General features: G+C 48.0%; 1 protein-coding gene across 1 annotated transcript in view; it reads left to right on the top strand.

Annotated features, from left to right (window-relative positions):
- Positions 1-13,642, top strand: part of LOC144140037 (serine/threonine-protein kinase haspin-like) — a 28,864-nt gene extending 15,222 nt beyond the window's left edge. Inside the window, exons 5-8 of the mRNA XM_077672248.1 lie at positions 7,604-7,677; positions 8,555-8,789; positions 9,484-9,577; positions 13,312-13,642. Coding sequence (XP_077528374.1) covers positions 7,604-7,677; positions 8,555-8,789; positions 9,484-9,577; positions 13,312-13,552 — 644 coding nt within the window. The 3' untranslated portion in view covers positions 13,553-13,642. The remainder of the gene's footprint in view (positions 1-7,603; positions 7,678-8,554; positions 8,790-9,483; positions 9,578-13,311) is intronic.
- Positions 13,643-14,271: the final 629 nt, after the last annotated feature.

Consider the following 14,271-nt stretch of genomic DNA (forward strand, 5'->3'; position numbering starts at 1 on the left):
GTACGTTCCATAAAGAAAGCGTTGAAGCCCCTTGGCACTTCTTTCGTGCAATCGCAGGGAACGCCCTGAGCCGAATGCCCGGGTTTGACGCATACATTTTATTCAACTTCAAAACAATCCAGAGATGCGTTTCTAACGAACACAACGTCACAACATGCGTTGAAAGTCTGAACCACGATTGACAGAGGATGGGTTGCCTCCTGCCCGTCGTAAATTCGGTACTCACCTCGCGCGCGCTTTGCGGGGACGAACAGCAAGTCACTTAACTCTGGCGCACAAGCCGATGGCTTTTAGCCACGCACATTGCACATACCCCATGCGAGGTTGAGTCGTACGTCGCTCGAGAAAGATAATCCAGACCATGGGAAGCACTATATACCCGCAGAAGCACAGCGGCGCATTTCATCGCGAAACAAAGGCGTCCACAACACACACACCATCGCCTCCTGTAATGCCAAACGCATCTCGCACTTCCCAATGGGAATGAATGATACGCCTGCAGTGCCCACATGTGGCGAGGTGGGGCCCCGAGCTGAACCGGGATCACGGAACCGTAACTGACTTCTAAGCGGTTTGTGCCTTGTTGCCAAGGCAACCGATGTTTGAGATTGTCAAAGAAATGGCGCTCGCTCCATCGTAGAAAGCTCAGAGCTGCGGCGTAGAATGTTTTGCCAACGTTGCAGCTCTCCACCACGCGTCGCCCCAAGCTGAACTGGTCACATGATTGAAGCGTTTTGTGCACGGGTTCTGTATCGGTTTAATACGACTTTTTCACATGCCGCCGGCAGGAATTACCACCGCCGCAAAATAAAACCCGGCATCAGCGGGGCCACATCTGATACGGCGCTTTTTGGATAAACAGTGCGCGGTGCATCAAGGGAACGAGCGCACTAAAGTCCCTCGATAAACGCCGATCGAGGGCCTTTATAGCGCACGACCTTCCCCGTGCGGCTGCGAGTTCGCCGCCGATAAAAAGTCATGTGCCGCCAGAAACGTACACCGCGAAAGGCCAAGGCGAGGCCGCCGCATACATGCGGCCAGATTTTTCGTTCGCTTTTCCAGCCTTGAGCGGCGGAGTGCGGGATTCATGGTGTCAACAAAGCTTGCCCGCAGCAGACGACAGTCTGATCAGCGCAATAGCGGAAGTACGTCACCGCTGCGGAGCGCGGCATCATGGGAGGCAAGGCTCGCGCGCCGTCAACAGCGGAGAGTAAGTCGAAAGGAGGAGGAAACGCGAAGCGACGATAATGGGCGTTTTTTGATTTACGATTTCTCAGCTGATACTCATCGCTTTAACAAAATTCTTGCGGGAGGAGATTGCAAATACATTGCTTTATTTGGGTAGATGTACATCCATGCATCGGCGGAAGGTATTTCAGGACCCCTTTAACTCTTTCGTTACCACGCCTATTCAAATCGATCACCGGTGGTCGATGATTTATATTACCTATTTCGACATGTTGTAGTCATTTCTCGTGCACCTAATGCGGTGAGTGGTTAGTCTAGGCACTGCCCTTTTAGAATCACTTTAAATTTTCCCGCTCCGGCAACGTTGAGATTTTTGACGGCGTTTTTTGCGAGCTCAGGTGCGTGTGTTTTTGAGGAAGGGGGCGTGGCAGCTGCCCTTGAGAAAAAGCATGCAGATCGTCGCTAGGCTGCATTACCATAATATTTTTTTTGTCAAAAGGCTCCCGGCAAGTCAAATACCAAATAATGCGGTCAGCTTTGTAGTCCGACAGCGTTGAGAGGGGATAATTACTTGAAAATGGGCCCAGCTATTCACTAATGATCTTTGGTTCGGACAAAGGGCAGCTTTATTCTCCCAAAGCTTATTTCTGATGGTCCCCCGCATGTCTAGCAAATGTGCCTGCCATTTTCAACCAGTGTCCAGAAGCTTCGGTTTCGTTTTTGCATTGCGAAATTCTTATTTGGCGCTACTACGCAGTTACCCAACTACAAGCTCATTTGCCATAGCGCCTCCGTTCCCCGCAACTGCTCCTCAAACAAGCATGCCGCTCGCGCTTCCACTTTATCTACGCCTTGCTTCTGCGGTAAGAGCTTCCGCTGAAAGTCAAACGATAATACCAAGTCATCGGGTGTCAGTTCAGACGAGGAGAACGCTTCCAATCGGCCTTGAACACCGCCAGCTGTTCACCGGCCAGTTTCGGTTTTATACGAGGGTATTTCCGGAGGTCTAGTGTCGCTTCTTAGGAGTACTGTCTATTCTGAGAGAGTCTCCAACAGCCTTGCATTTGTTTCTCTTCGAAATTGTTAGGTGGCGCTGCAATGTAGTAGGCGGAGTGCTGAACTCGTTTCACAGCCCGATGGCGGCTTGGTGGTTAAAGCTTGCTGGGCATGATTCTAGCGCATCGTACCTTAATCTTGCAAGCAAGGCTACCATAGTGAGTCAGAACATGATAATAAACCGCAAATGAAAGTTCTGACTGATAAGTGATCATCAGAACGTCAACAAACATCCACCAAAGAGTTTGCTTCTCAACTCCAAGCGGATTTTTTCACATCGCTTGCTTGCCTCCAATATTGTGCCCGTCATAATCATTGACAAGGTGTTCTTACATTACAAAGAGGCTAATTTGGGCCTTTAATAATGTCAAACCACCAGATTTCTTCTAGAGAACCATCCAAAATAGCAAAATTTGGAATAGTGGTTGGGCTTCACCACGTGGCATGGGCACCACGTGGGCTAACATTTTCTTTTATATCTCACAAACTGTACTGCGCAACTCCATTTTTTTTTGGACTGGTTTTTGAAATGTCTACCTACAAAATGTATAATCTAAATTTTTTCTACTACAGGTGGTTTATAGAACACAACTTATGTTTTCTTATTTTCTTCGACGCGTGGACAGAAATTTCGAATTCGATAATATTTTCGCAATCATTATTTAGGAAAACATTATTAAAACTGGTGTCGTTGGAAAGCACATCGAATAATCTGCATTTTATGTCACTGCAGTGTGTGCCTAACCAATATGTACAACGCAAAAAAATGTTTTATTAGACCCCTAAAAATTGGCCAATTTCCCGCGGTAACGAAAGAGGCCCTTAAGTGACCACTCCTATGGTTTACCGTAGTCTCTCAGCATCAGCCTCGTTGTAACCGACAGATCAAAGACGCCATCGAAGATAGAGCGAGTATGAAAGCGGATGATGATGGGATGGCGACAGTGGGAGGAGGAGGGTGGAATGAGGAGGCCGGTCGAGAAATGGTCCTCGGTGGCCACGCGCTACGAGATAACGCCATAGTATTGGCGGTCAGCGCGAGCACGGGCGGCGCTGCGAAGCGCGCCTCCGTGACGTCAGCTTAGGGATTCTCGCATTTGTCGTCTGCTTCACTGGGGCTCTCTCTCCCTGCTGTTTCTGTGCACTCGGTTGACGACTGATGCTTGTCCGCACCAGCTTTGTCTTGTGCGTAACTTTTTATCATAATAATAGACATAAAATCGCATACACTAGCTCAAGGCGTGAGTTAAAGTGCATTTTTGGATACCGCTACGGAAGAAACATTGCTGGCGTCGCCCCATTCCTTGCGAAGCTGGTCCTCTGTGGAGCGCGAAGAGTCGGAGCTAGGGGTCAGCTTCTGTATTAAGCAATCTTTCGAACAAAGGAAACAGCCAGCTGCTAATAACCGACAACAGTGAAATTGCAAGACCAAAACAAATACCAGGCCTTCAGGGCTGTCGGCTTTGGCAGAAGGCATTACGATTCCCGGTAATCGTATGTAAGGTAAGAGTTTTTGCAACATTGCCGTACGCTCGAAAGTATTGTATCACATTACTTTACGTTGTCATGGCATGAAAGTATGCCGACATGCACTATGGGAATGCAAGAACTGTAGGTTGAGTTCCGGATAACCCACTGTGTATCGGCGCGTGCTGGTTTATACCAGGCTTCTAACCAGTATGGAGGTTTATTGAGCAAAACGAGTCACGTCTACGGTAAAGATACAGTACAACTATGTTTGTTCAGACCTGGAGGGATATTTCAGTACATTCCGCACAGCCACGTCTTCCCAGTATTCAGATTTGCGTTATAGGAAAACTGCACTCAAGAGGAGGATAAGGGGGACCAGCGGGAGGAGGAGAGAGCTCTAACAGTAAAATCGAGCTGATTAGTGGTCCGGAGTTCTTTCTCTGTGGGTCCGGGTCCTCATTCCAGGACAATTAAGTAAGACTAATTTTTTTTTCAATTCATACGTCGCCATCCCGGGTTTGTTCTTTACGCCTGGAAGAGTTTAAAAGAGTTGAAGAGAGCTTCTTGGAAATATTGATCGGTTTCGATTCTTGGAATATATACACGTATACTATTTATTGCGTTCGTTAGCGAAGTTTGTCAAGCCTTAAACACCGTAACCATGTCATAATTGTTCGGATTGAGAGTCAGCTCGTTATCATAACAATGGTTACGATAGAAATTTGGAGCATAAAAGCCGCCTTCGAGTACTCTGGAAAACGCTCCCTGGGGCGTGATCGCGGTGGCGTAGCAAAAACCTTCTCATTGTATTTGCATGGGAATAAACAACGCATCTGCGGATATGCACTTTCTTGCAAGTAGCCATAACGGAAGCCAATTTGTGAAGGGAATGTATGCCATGCATACAGCCTGAAGAAAGTATCCTCACGATCTTTGTGAGCCTCCCAAGCATCCCTAAACCTACTAATAAGACGTTTGTGGCGGTTACTTAATATTAGAATTAATGCGTGAAAAATTTTTCACGCATTAATTTTAAAAATTTTCAAATGTTTTTTTCACAGAAAAAAACATTTATCTGATACAAGTCAACAACAACGAAAAAATAGAAGACAGCCGTTTTATTTCCTGCTGTGCGATGCGCGTGTACGTAGCATATAATAGACTGTTGAGTCGTCATAAGAGCATCTCAAAAATACTGTAGGGAAGCCAACACATTCTGAATACTTATCTGTGCGCTGAACCTCGCAAATAAGCTAGAAAGCACGGGTTGAACAGGACCTTCAGACCGATGCTCTGAAGGAAGTTGTTCTTTCTCTCCTCGTGTGTTGCAAACTTTGGGTGGATACAGCTTGAAATTATGCAGATGTGTCAGAATCTTGCAAAAATGACTGAATAACTAAAAATACGCTTTTTAATGCAGTAAAGCATCAAAGCGGACAATTCTGAGCACAGGCACTGCTGCCCCTCACAAGCGCAGTGTAGCAGACGACAGAGGCGCGAGTCCCTAAGCCGACGACAGAGCCAGGGGGCGCCACTCAAACATCTCACCGCCAATAGCGTGCGCCGTCGTGCGGTTGCAGACGGTGCGATCACTTCCTGAGACGCCTCAGCTATGCGCCGTCGCTGAGAAGGCAGCAGACCACGCTGCCCTCAAATTTCCCATTATACAGTATAGTAATTGTGAGCCAATTGCTTGTGTTTCGTCAGGAAAACTACTAAGGGGTATGAAACCCCAGGTTTATTAGTCAAGAATAAAATTACAATATATTATAACATTTAACGAAACTAAATTATTAAACATAAGCCTGATGCGATAAAGAGTAATTTTTCACATCCACACACATACGCGGCCTTAAGTGTGCCTGCGAACTTTTTATTTCACATCAGTGAGAGTTGTGATCGTTGAACCCCTTTAGAAAACATTTTTCACTGGATATTACAGTTATAAGAACTCTTGAACACTTCCGATGAACGACGATTTCATTGTTTCCTTCGCATCTGGAGCAACCGCGAAAGCTATAGCTATTGACAGCCCAATGCGGCACTTCGTGGTTTGCTCGTCGCAGCGGATAGGCCTTCCATTTCTGTTTTGATTTTGGGGTTTTCTTTTGAAGTGGTTATTGAATGCGTTCTTTGCTTGAACTGAAGGAGAGCCGGCAATTAGCCACTACACCGCTGTAATGAAGTAATTCCAGCGGGCGGAGAACGCCAGTACCGGGAAGGAAAGAAAATTATTTTGAGGAAGTTTCCAATACCTGTGCTGCACGGCCGTTTCAAAGGTATTCCGAAAGCCGTTAAACGGATTGTCTTTCGAGTACCAATTGTAAAACACAAGGCGCACTTCTAAGCGAGCGTTGGACTGTCAATTCATAGTTTCGTATACCAAAGAAATAAGTTTTCTAAAATGTACAGAGCCGTCATTTTTGGCTGAAGTTCTTTGCCACCAATCCTAATCTAGGTACTGGACGTGTTGGTTGAATGCGTTCTCCAAGCATTCCCGATTTCGCAAAAACGTTCAAAAAATTCTTCAGAGGCCCGCTGAGTTGGCAAAGACCGAAAATTTCAACAAATAGACCTAAGTTTTGACACTGTCTTTGTACCGACGTTACAGAGAAACGAAATACCAGCACGCAAAAAAATTAATCAGAAAAAACACTTCTGCTTTTTTTTCTCCAAACCCATTTGCACCTGTTTGAACTGGTTCGGACTGGTTCAAACCGGAACAAAATGGTGTTCTCGGACAGAATATGGAACCGCACCCGGTATTCTTGGACCAGAATACACACCGAATCCGGAAAAATTCCCGTTCAACATCCTGTCAGACATGGCACTTTTGACCTCAAATGGTATTAAAAAGGAACAACGTTGGCACTGTCATCTATCGTCACCCTTAGCCTGTTTATTGTTATTGTGAAAAATGATTGTCAATTCTTTCTGCATCCATTTCCCTGAAAGGGAAAAAAATTTTAATTATTTTCCTTTGATTGCAAAGCCCCCAAACCACCTCCACGGCTTCGTGCAACTCGGCCTACTGCCTCAGAAGCTTGCCGACCACGGCCTTCGAGTGTATGAGCGAGGTTTCCGCCAACCAGGCTGTATACAAATCCAAAATCGAAGCCATTTTCCGCAATCACAAAGCTGGGAACCTCAGAGTATAGCACGCCATGGAAAGATTTAATCCTTAAGCTTCATAGGTTTGCCAGCAATCTCATTCGACAGGGCGGTTACACTGTTGTACAATCTAACGCACCACGACGCTCCAGAAAGAGCAATAAGCGCAACCAAATACGCGAATTTGGCAAATGACGAGGCCCAGCGTTCCATTTGAGAGAAAAAAATCGCTAGGGCAACAGCGCGACCAGAGAGAGAGAAAGAGTAAAGGTCTTTATCGCTCAAATCAATAGGGAGGAGGTAATCCTGTTTGAACTCATCCCACGCACCACAGAACCGGTCCACCACCTCTTTCTATTCAACATCCACTGCAGACCCAAATGCGAAGAAACCAGTTTTCACGATATGATCACTCAGGCCATCCCCAAAGCATGGAGTATAGCCCTCTTTTCCTAACCGGCGATTTCAACATGGCCCCGGGGATATACGTACTCTGGGTATTGACACGTGGTAATGCTTAGCTTGCAATCATCTGCCCCCGAAGATCCTATTATTTACGTTAATCGCAAGGTTGCCCTCGTCATTCGCCAACTATGCCGATTTCTGCACGCTGATTGGTCTTTCTGGAACGCAGCGCTGCGATTTCTCCGAGTTTGTATTACGAACAAATCGATAACTGCAATCGTTTCTTGTATTCCTAATGCGCACGAACTGACTGTATCAATTGTGTAGAGACGTGTACCCCTAATTTTTGTTCCTTGTCGTTTTCTATAAACAGAGGAACGTGAGCTGTGCAGGCCTTACGCGGTCCTGTACCTGTCCTACGCTGGGGTGCCACTTCACGAGGCCAAGGTGAGACAAACAACGTGAGTTGCGCTGCCGGTTACGACATTCGCACGGACGCCAACGATAGAGACAGAATTTGTTTGCGCCCACGTGCGAGACGCGCCCCTGTTGCCTGGCCTGTGCTGCTAAATCCTCGCACAAATAAAATATGCCGCTGCAAGACCTCTCACTACAGAGGATGTCAGTTGGCGGAGCATGTATGCGGCAACCGAAACTGTTATCCAAAGCGTCTGTGCTCCAGTTCAACGAAGAGCTTTTGTTGAAAATCTGGACTCAGGAAAGATTCTTTCTGTCCGCAGTGTTTGCGACCAGAGGGCTATCGTCACCACACTTTCTGTGTGTAGGAGCAGAACTCTGTCAGCAGCATTTTCAAGCCCGACCAAAACCATGTCGCGTAATGGAGTGTAAAACCTCCCATGGGCGCCACGTCCAGCAGATATGATACCTAGAATTTGTAAGGCCCCCTCAAGGTTTCTGAAAGGTTCTTTCTATTATGAGGTGGCATTTTAGGACAACTATATTGGATCTTATCACCAGCCCTCAGATAACCCACAAGCGTAACAACAGCCACCCTCTAGATAAAGCATGAATGCTCGGAAAAAATGCAAAAAACAATCCTGTTGTCCGAAAAATGAACTGATATCAGCGTCCTTAAGAGAAAAGACAGACGAAGCCACATAGAGAGCAAACACTATATGAGCGTCCTTAGCAGCTGCCTTCGGTGGCTTATATGCCTTGATACTGGCGACAATACACCACGCGCCCTGGCCCGTTGGCCATGACTGCCTTTACGGTAGGCACCCCCTTCAAACCGGGGGGGCCTGCTGCCGTAACACTCTGCCCTCGTCCCCGACCCCCTCGGATTTCGCTTCGTCCCGTGCAGTTGCAGAGCGCCATGCAACTGCGCTCGGTGGTGCAGCAGGTGGCGCTGACGCTGGCAGTGGGCGAGGCGGCGCTGCAGTTCGAGCACCGCGCCCTGAGCGCCTCGCAGGTGCTGGTGCGGGGGGAGCACGACCAGGTGCTCTCCTTCTGGCTCGACGGCCGCATCCTGTTCGTGGACTCGTTCGGCCTGCAGGCCTCGCTCGTGGACTTCTCCGTGGCGCGAGCACAGCCGCCAGGTGAACATGTGCCGCCACAGTAGTGCCGTAACCCCACCATTTGTCGCAGACGTCCCTTGATTACAGAGTACGGTTTTGTGACGCCAGTCGGCATAGCCTTCAAGGAGTTTACGGAAGGGACAAGGGGGAAATGCTAAGACCGGCCGGCTGAACGCATGTTGTGACCTTGAGCTGTCTGTGGAGTAGTTTGCATCTAAGATCCTACTGTAAACTTGTCCTACGTTGATAATGAAAACCTTTGGTCACGTTAACAACTGTTGCACAAAGGACAGGTGAAGGCAACTCAAGTGTGGCGACTGTTCTTGTACATTCTTTGACTTATTGTCGCGGGCCCACGAAAGCAAGGGTGCAGAGAAAAGCTTCCCGAAAATGCAGGAAGACAAGAATAAAATCAGCGCAGAAACGAAGAGAATTCGGCTTAAGGAAAATTTTCCGCGATCTAGCATGCTTTCGGTCGTCAAGGTCCTCAGTGTGGTCTGGGCAGAACAACCTCAAGAAAGTTACCCCTCTCTCAAAGCCAGGCATTAAATCCATGCGCTCAGTCCCATCCAGCGCTCCCTCTCCAGCACACCGGCTCGGTTGCAATGCAATAAGCCCGCTTGTCTGGCAGTACACAGAGTCGTTTCAGCAATGTCGACGCTCAATTTGCTGCTGCTGCTCATGAAATGTGTTCTGTGATCGTATCATTCCCCAGAGTCCCAGCCCATATTTGGCGACCTCTCCAGGATGCCGAAGAAGAAGCAAGAAGCCCTGGGCCACATTTTTGACAGCGTCTTCAGTGTTGTTGGGTTAGTATACCCCAGCTGCCTCTTTCAGCTAATGCTTAAGCCTATTTTAAGTATAATGAGCAACGACGCGGGAGGACAAATTCTGGCTGTTCTGTGGAGTGTGCCAAACGGAGTTACCACTCCGGAATTGGAATGACTCCGGATTCATTCCACCGTTTCGAGGTGCCGGAGTGGAATGGGAATAGAATGAGAACAATGCTATGAGGAATGGGATGAGAATGGAATTAAGCGCCTTTTGCCCGGAACGGAATGTGAATGGAATGGTGATTTTTAGACGAAGGCGTCACCATTGCTGGCACCTTCCAGTTACTTAATTAGTCTGTGGAAAATATTGCGTCGGTATATCTCAAAGGGAGCACCGGCGATTAAAACGAGAACACATCCGCGCAGCCTGCTGCAGCACTTGTGAAGTGAACTTTGAGCTGCGCAAGCGCATCTGGCCGGTGGCGACGTTACGCCGGCTCTTCGTGCTTTGGCAAGCTTTTTGAGGCATAGCTTTCTCTGTAAAACTGTCCGTGGCGCCGATGGCAGTCCAGCGTCTCAGTAGGAAGCGAGAGCTGCCCAGGCCAGCAGGCGGAGAATAGCATCGAGAAGCGGGGGTGGGGAACACGAACGGCGCGCATCCGAAGCTGCGGCGGTTCTCACCGCAAGCTGGTGCTGCGAAATCTTGAAGCTAGGAGTATAAAGCGTTTCCGCATAAAACATAAAACTACGAGTCTGCTTGGCGTCCTCTTCCCACCCTCTGTGCCCGGCGCGCAATGAATAGCGTTGTAGCTTGTAAGCCGACCTGGCTGGCATCTTCCCGCAATACGGCGCCAACCTGCCGACCCTTTGTCTGGCTGTTGTAGGAGGGGGGGAGGGGGGGGGGGGCGGGGCTCCAGCAAATGAAAACCAAGGCAGCAAAAAGAAAATTGTGGGTGAGGGCTCTGCGTGCCCGGCACCCGCCATAGGCATAATTAGCGAGCTTCGGATGTCTTACTGAGCTTTTTACCTCCACTCCCTGCTACGATAGTCGCAGCAATGGTAGACGATTACATTATATGTTAAATACGACAATGCAGAGGACACAGTTGCTAAAGGGAGTTCGTTTGTAACAGTTCAGGATCCAGCAGCGCCCTTGTTTGAGAATGTTTTGACAGCTCTCAGCAGCGCGACACCGTGCGTTGCTTCGATTCGAAAGTGTGACCTGTTCCTCCAGTTATGCCAAACTGGTTCGTGGTGATGGCTGTGTTTCTGTGCACGTGGCCTTAGCGCCTGTGCATAAACGTACCTGATTAGTGAAGCCTTAGTCTTCGGCTTGAAACTTGGAGCCTCGCCATTGTTCTGCTAGAAGATCTCATTTAAAAATTTTGATCGGGTCCTCATCCATATTGGTTCTGCGTTTATGGAAACAAACTGCCTGACCATACGTCTTTATTTTGCCAGGACTCCCGTCACGATATGGTTCTGTCCCTCTAAATGAGGGGGCAATAAATAAAAACGGATTGGTCTGAGGTAAGGCCAGTGCAATAAGCAAGCTCAATGGAGGTCAACGTGGAAGAGGTGGCGACTTTCCTACGGTGAATGCAAAACGATTAACGGTGTTCCGTGACGCTGCCCTCCAGTCTCTCGCGTTGGTACAGTAGCATTAGTGCTCAATGCCGTAACATTGCTTTAAATAATTCAAGTATAAGCATTTAGAATGCGTGTACATGTGATAAAGCTACGCGCGACATGCCTGTAAGTTATCCACTGCATGCTAATTTCGCTGGTACGGCGGTACGCAGAGCAGATAGCAAAATAGAACGCGACAGACTGTGCCACGACACGGAAAAGAACCAACGTAATAACTGCTTCATCTCGCGTCGCGCAAGAACAAACCGTTAAAACATGCTAACGTGCACATACCATAATAAGTAGCCGGATCCCGCTACTTATTTTACAAAAAATTGCGCCCACCTCCCCGCGAGGGGAACCCTGTGTAGATGCGGCGCATCGTGGGGTTCAGTTGGTGTTTCCGTTGGGTTGATTCTGAAATCGCGTGAAACGTGTCGGGAACGCGTATGATTATTATGTTTTATGATTATTATTATGCTTTATTGGCCAATCTTGATCAATCTCTCTAAGTGATATGCTTGGGGCTTCGCTGTCGCAACGACCTTTACTCCATCATTGTTGCTGTAAGTGGGAGCTTCTTTTTTTATATTGCAAGTGTTAATCATTGCCCCATCATGCGTTTTATCAGTAGCATCTTGACGTAGTTTGAATGAGTCAAGGATATAAGGCGCGTTCGTAGCATTTGATTCTGTCTCGGTTTTGTGGCGCAGTGGGAAGAGCACCATGTACCTCACGTTCCGCCCACAGGGTCGTGGGATCGAAACCGGGCGCCGCTAACTATTTTTTTTTTTTCATAGTGTAGGCGGAGGGGTGTGGACGGACAACGCCGTATGGAGGGACAAGGCGAGTGAATGAGATTCAGTCGCATCTAAAATCGGCAGTGTCACATCGCCCCTTTTTAAAGAGAAAGCTTTTTTAGTGGGACTGGTGGCGTCTGTCAAAAAACTAATACATTTCCCCATAGACCGGTTGCTCGACTGAAAAGCTCTGATGACGTCTCTGGACGCACGGCGCGTGCGCGAAACCGGGGACCGCAAATAAAGTCTTTTTCTCTCTCCCTGAAACCGGCCTTCCATTGTGCAAAACTGTTACTTGAAAATCGACAAAAAAGAATGGTTCTCAATGAGAAACACACGCGTCGATCATGAAAACTGAGCACAACAGTATATTTCCATCTCATAAACCACGTAATCATGTACATTTAGATCGGAGACGCGTTTACTTAGAGCACGAAAAATCGTCGGGTTCTTTTTTCGCTGGCGATTTGGGTGTTTGAATGTTTGACGATCGGTTGCACGTACTATCAGCGAAAGTTGGATGCACTTATAGCTTTTCACACTTCTCTCTACTATCGTTAGAAAGGGATCGTAAATGTTTGCATTAGAAGGGTAGTTGTTCTGCACGAAATGTGTAACCAAGCTGCTACCACCTCTCAAATCGGTGACAAGTGACACATTTTGCATACTTTTGCAGTTTTCAACGTGCATGATAACGCCAGATTGAGGTTGCGTTCCTCGATAACTCTATCACCACCTCGTGCACCTGAGGCAGTTTTTACGTTGAGGAATTAAAGGAATGGAATTGAACTTCCCGTCCATTCCAGGAGTGGGAATGGGCTAAATTGTGTCATTCTAATGAATTGAAACGAATGGAATCGCGACAAGTTTTAATTCCTCGGAATTGAATGGGGAGGCCCATTCCGCAACACTGGTGCCAAAACGTCTGCTTCTGCTTCCCGCAAGGTACCTTTCCCACCATGCGCATAGTGACATCACGCATTCTTTTCCACTCGACCTCCGACATGGAGCCACGGCCGTGATCCAAAGTAATAAGGCCATGGAATATGTCTATCATGCTTGCCGTTAGAACCCCAACCCGCGGTACGGAAAAGGAGCTTTTATTTGGGGAAGAAAACCGTAGGTCAAGTGGTGAAGCGGGAGTAGAAGGTTGGGGTGTGTGCGTCCTGGAACATCTTGACGGTCTATCGATGTTCTAGAATCGAAACCGGTTGGCTTCTCGCAAGGCCGAATAAGTCGTGTGGGGTGAAGAGGGCAGACTAACGGATGTCTGCTTCTGAGGCTAGAAAGGTTTGTATGAGCTCTGGATTTGTGGCTTTTTACGCTGCTCTCGCTGTGCAGCAAGGACCAGTCTCGGTTCTTCCCGTGTACCAACCTCCTGTTGCTGGCGGAGCTGACCTCCCACCTGGTCCAGTCGTACGAGGGCCGCTTTGGGGGCGCCGTCGTGGAGGCCGAGAGCCAGGCCTGGCGCGACGTCTGCTTCTGGCTTGACCTGATGCCGCGCTGTACCGGAGTCAAGGACTTTGTCGACCAAGTCCTCGTCCCCAGCGCGTGCCCCACCACCCCGCTCTCTGTGCTGTGACGTCAGTGCGGGACGTCATCATTGGGCCGCGTGCGCTCGCCCCGTTTGGTCTCTAGGGGCCTACGTGTTTGGGGTTAGGAAAATTCTCAATTTGTATGGGAAAGAAAGAATTACTTGATTTATTAAAATTATTTTTGGTTCTGAGATTACGTTGGTTCCAGGTGAATGGATAGAATGTAATCCACAGAGTCACAACTATTCATGAGATTTGTTTTTACTGAAAAAACGTCTAGTTGTAGCTTTGTTGTTCGGGCACTTACCACCACGTTCGGCATGGCTTTGACCATTCGGTGTTGCTCGAACGACGTACGCAAAAAAAAGTAGACGGAATCGAATGGTACCTAGAATTTAGAGAAAGCAGTGAAAAGGCAACAATTTTCCGACGAGCTTACATTTGTTTGTGTGCGCTGGCAGCTATAGTGATATACATAGGCGTTTTATAAGAGCCCTACCTGTAGCGCCTGGTCTGTTTAGTCACCAAACTGGGAAATCGTCCTCTGCCAAAGTGCAACGAAATAGTCTCAACTCTGCCCTTTTTTCTGGTATTCACATGCTGGAGACTCGTGGCTTTCCCATAAAGCATATAATACTAACGCAGCCACGTTAGTGCGATCTTCTTTAACGCGTGCCATTGGAATCCATGCGCAAATGGTGCTAACGGCAGGCGTTTTAATAATCAGCTAACTTTCCCCGTACCCGTGATCCTTTCGATAAGCTCC

This window comes from Haemaphysalis longicornis, unplaced genomic scaffold (assembly GCF_048455015.1).
Source record: "Haemaphysalis longicornis isolate Haplotype H1 unplaced genomic scaffold, Haemaphysalis longicornis Haplotype H1 scaffold_5, whole genome shotgun sequence".
In the NCBI taxonomy this organism is placed as follows: domain Eukaryota; kingdom Metazoa; phylum Arthropoda; class Arachnida; order Ixodida; family Ixodidae; genus Haemaphysalis; species Haemaphysalis longicornis.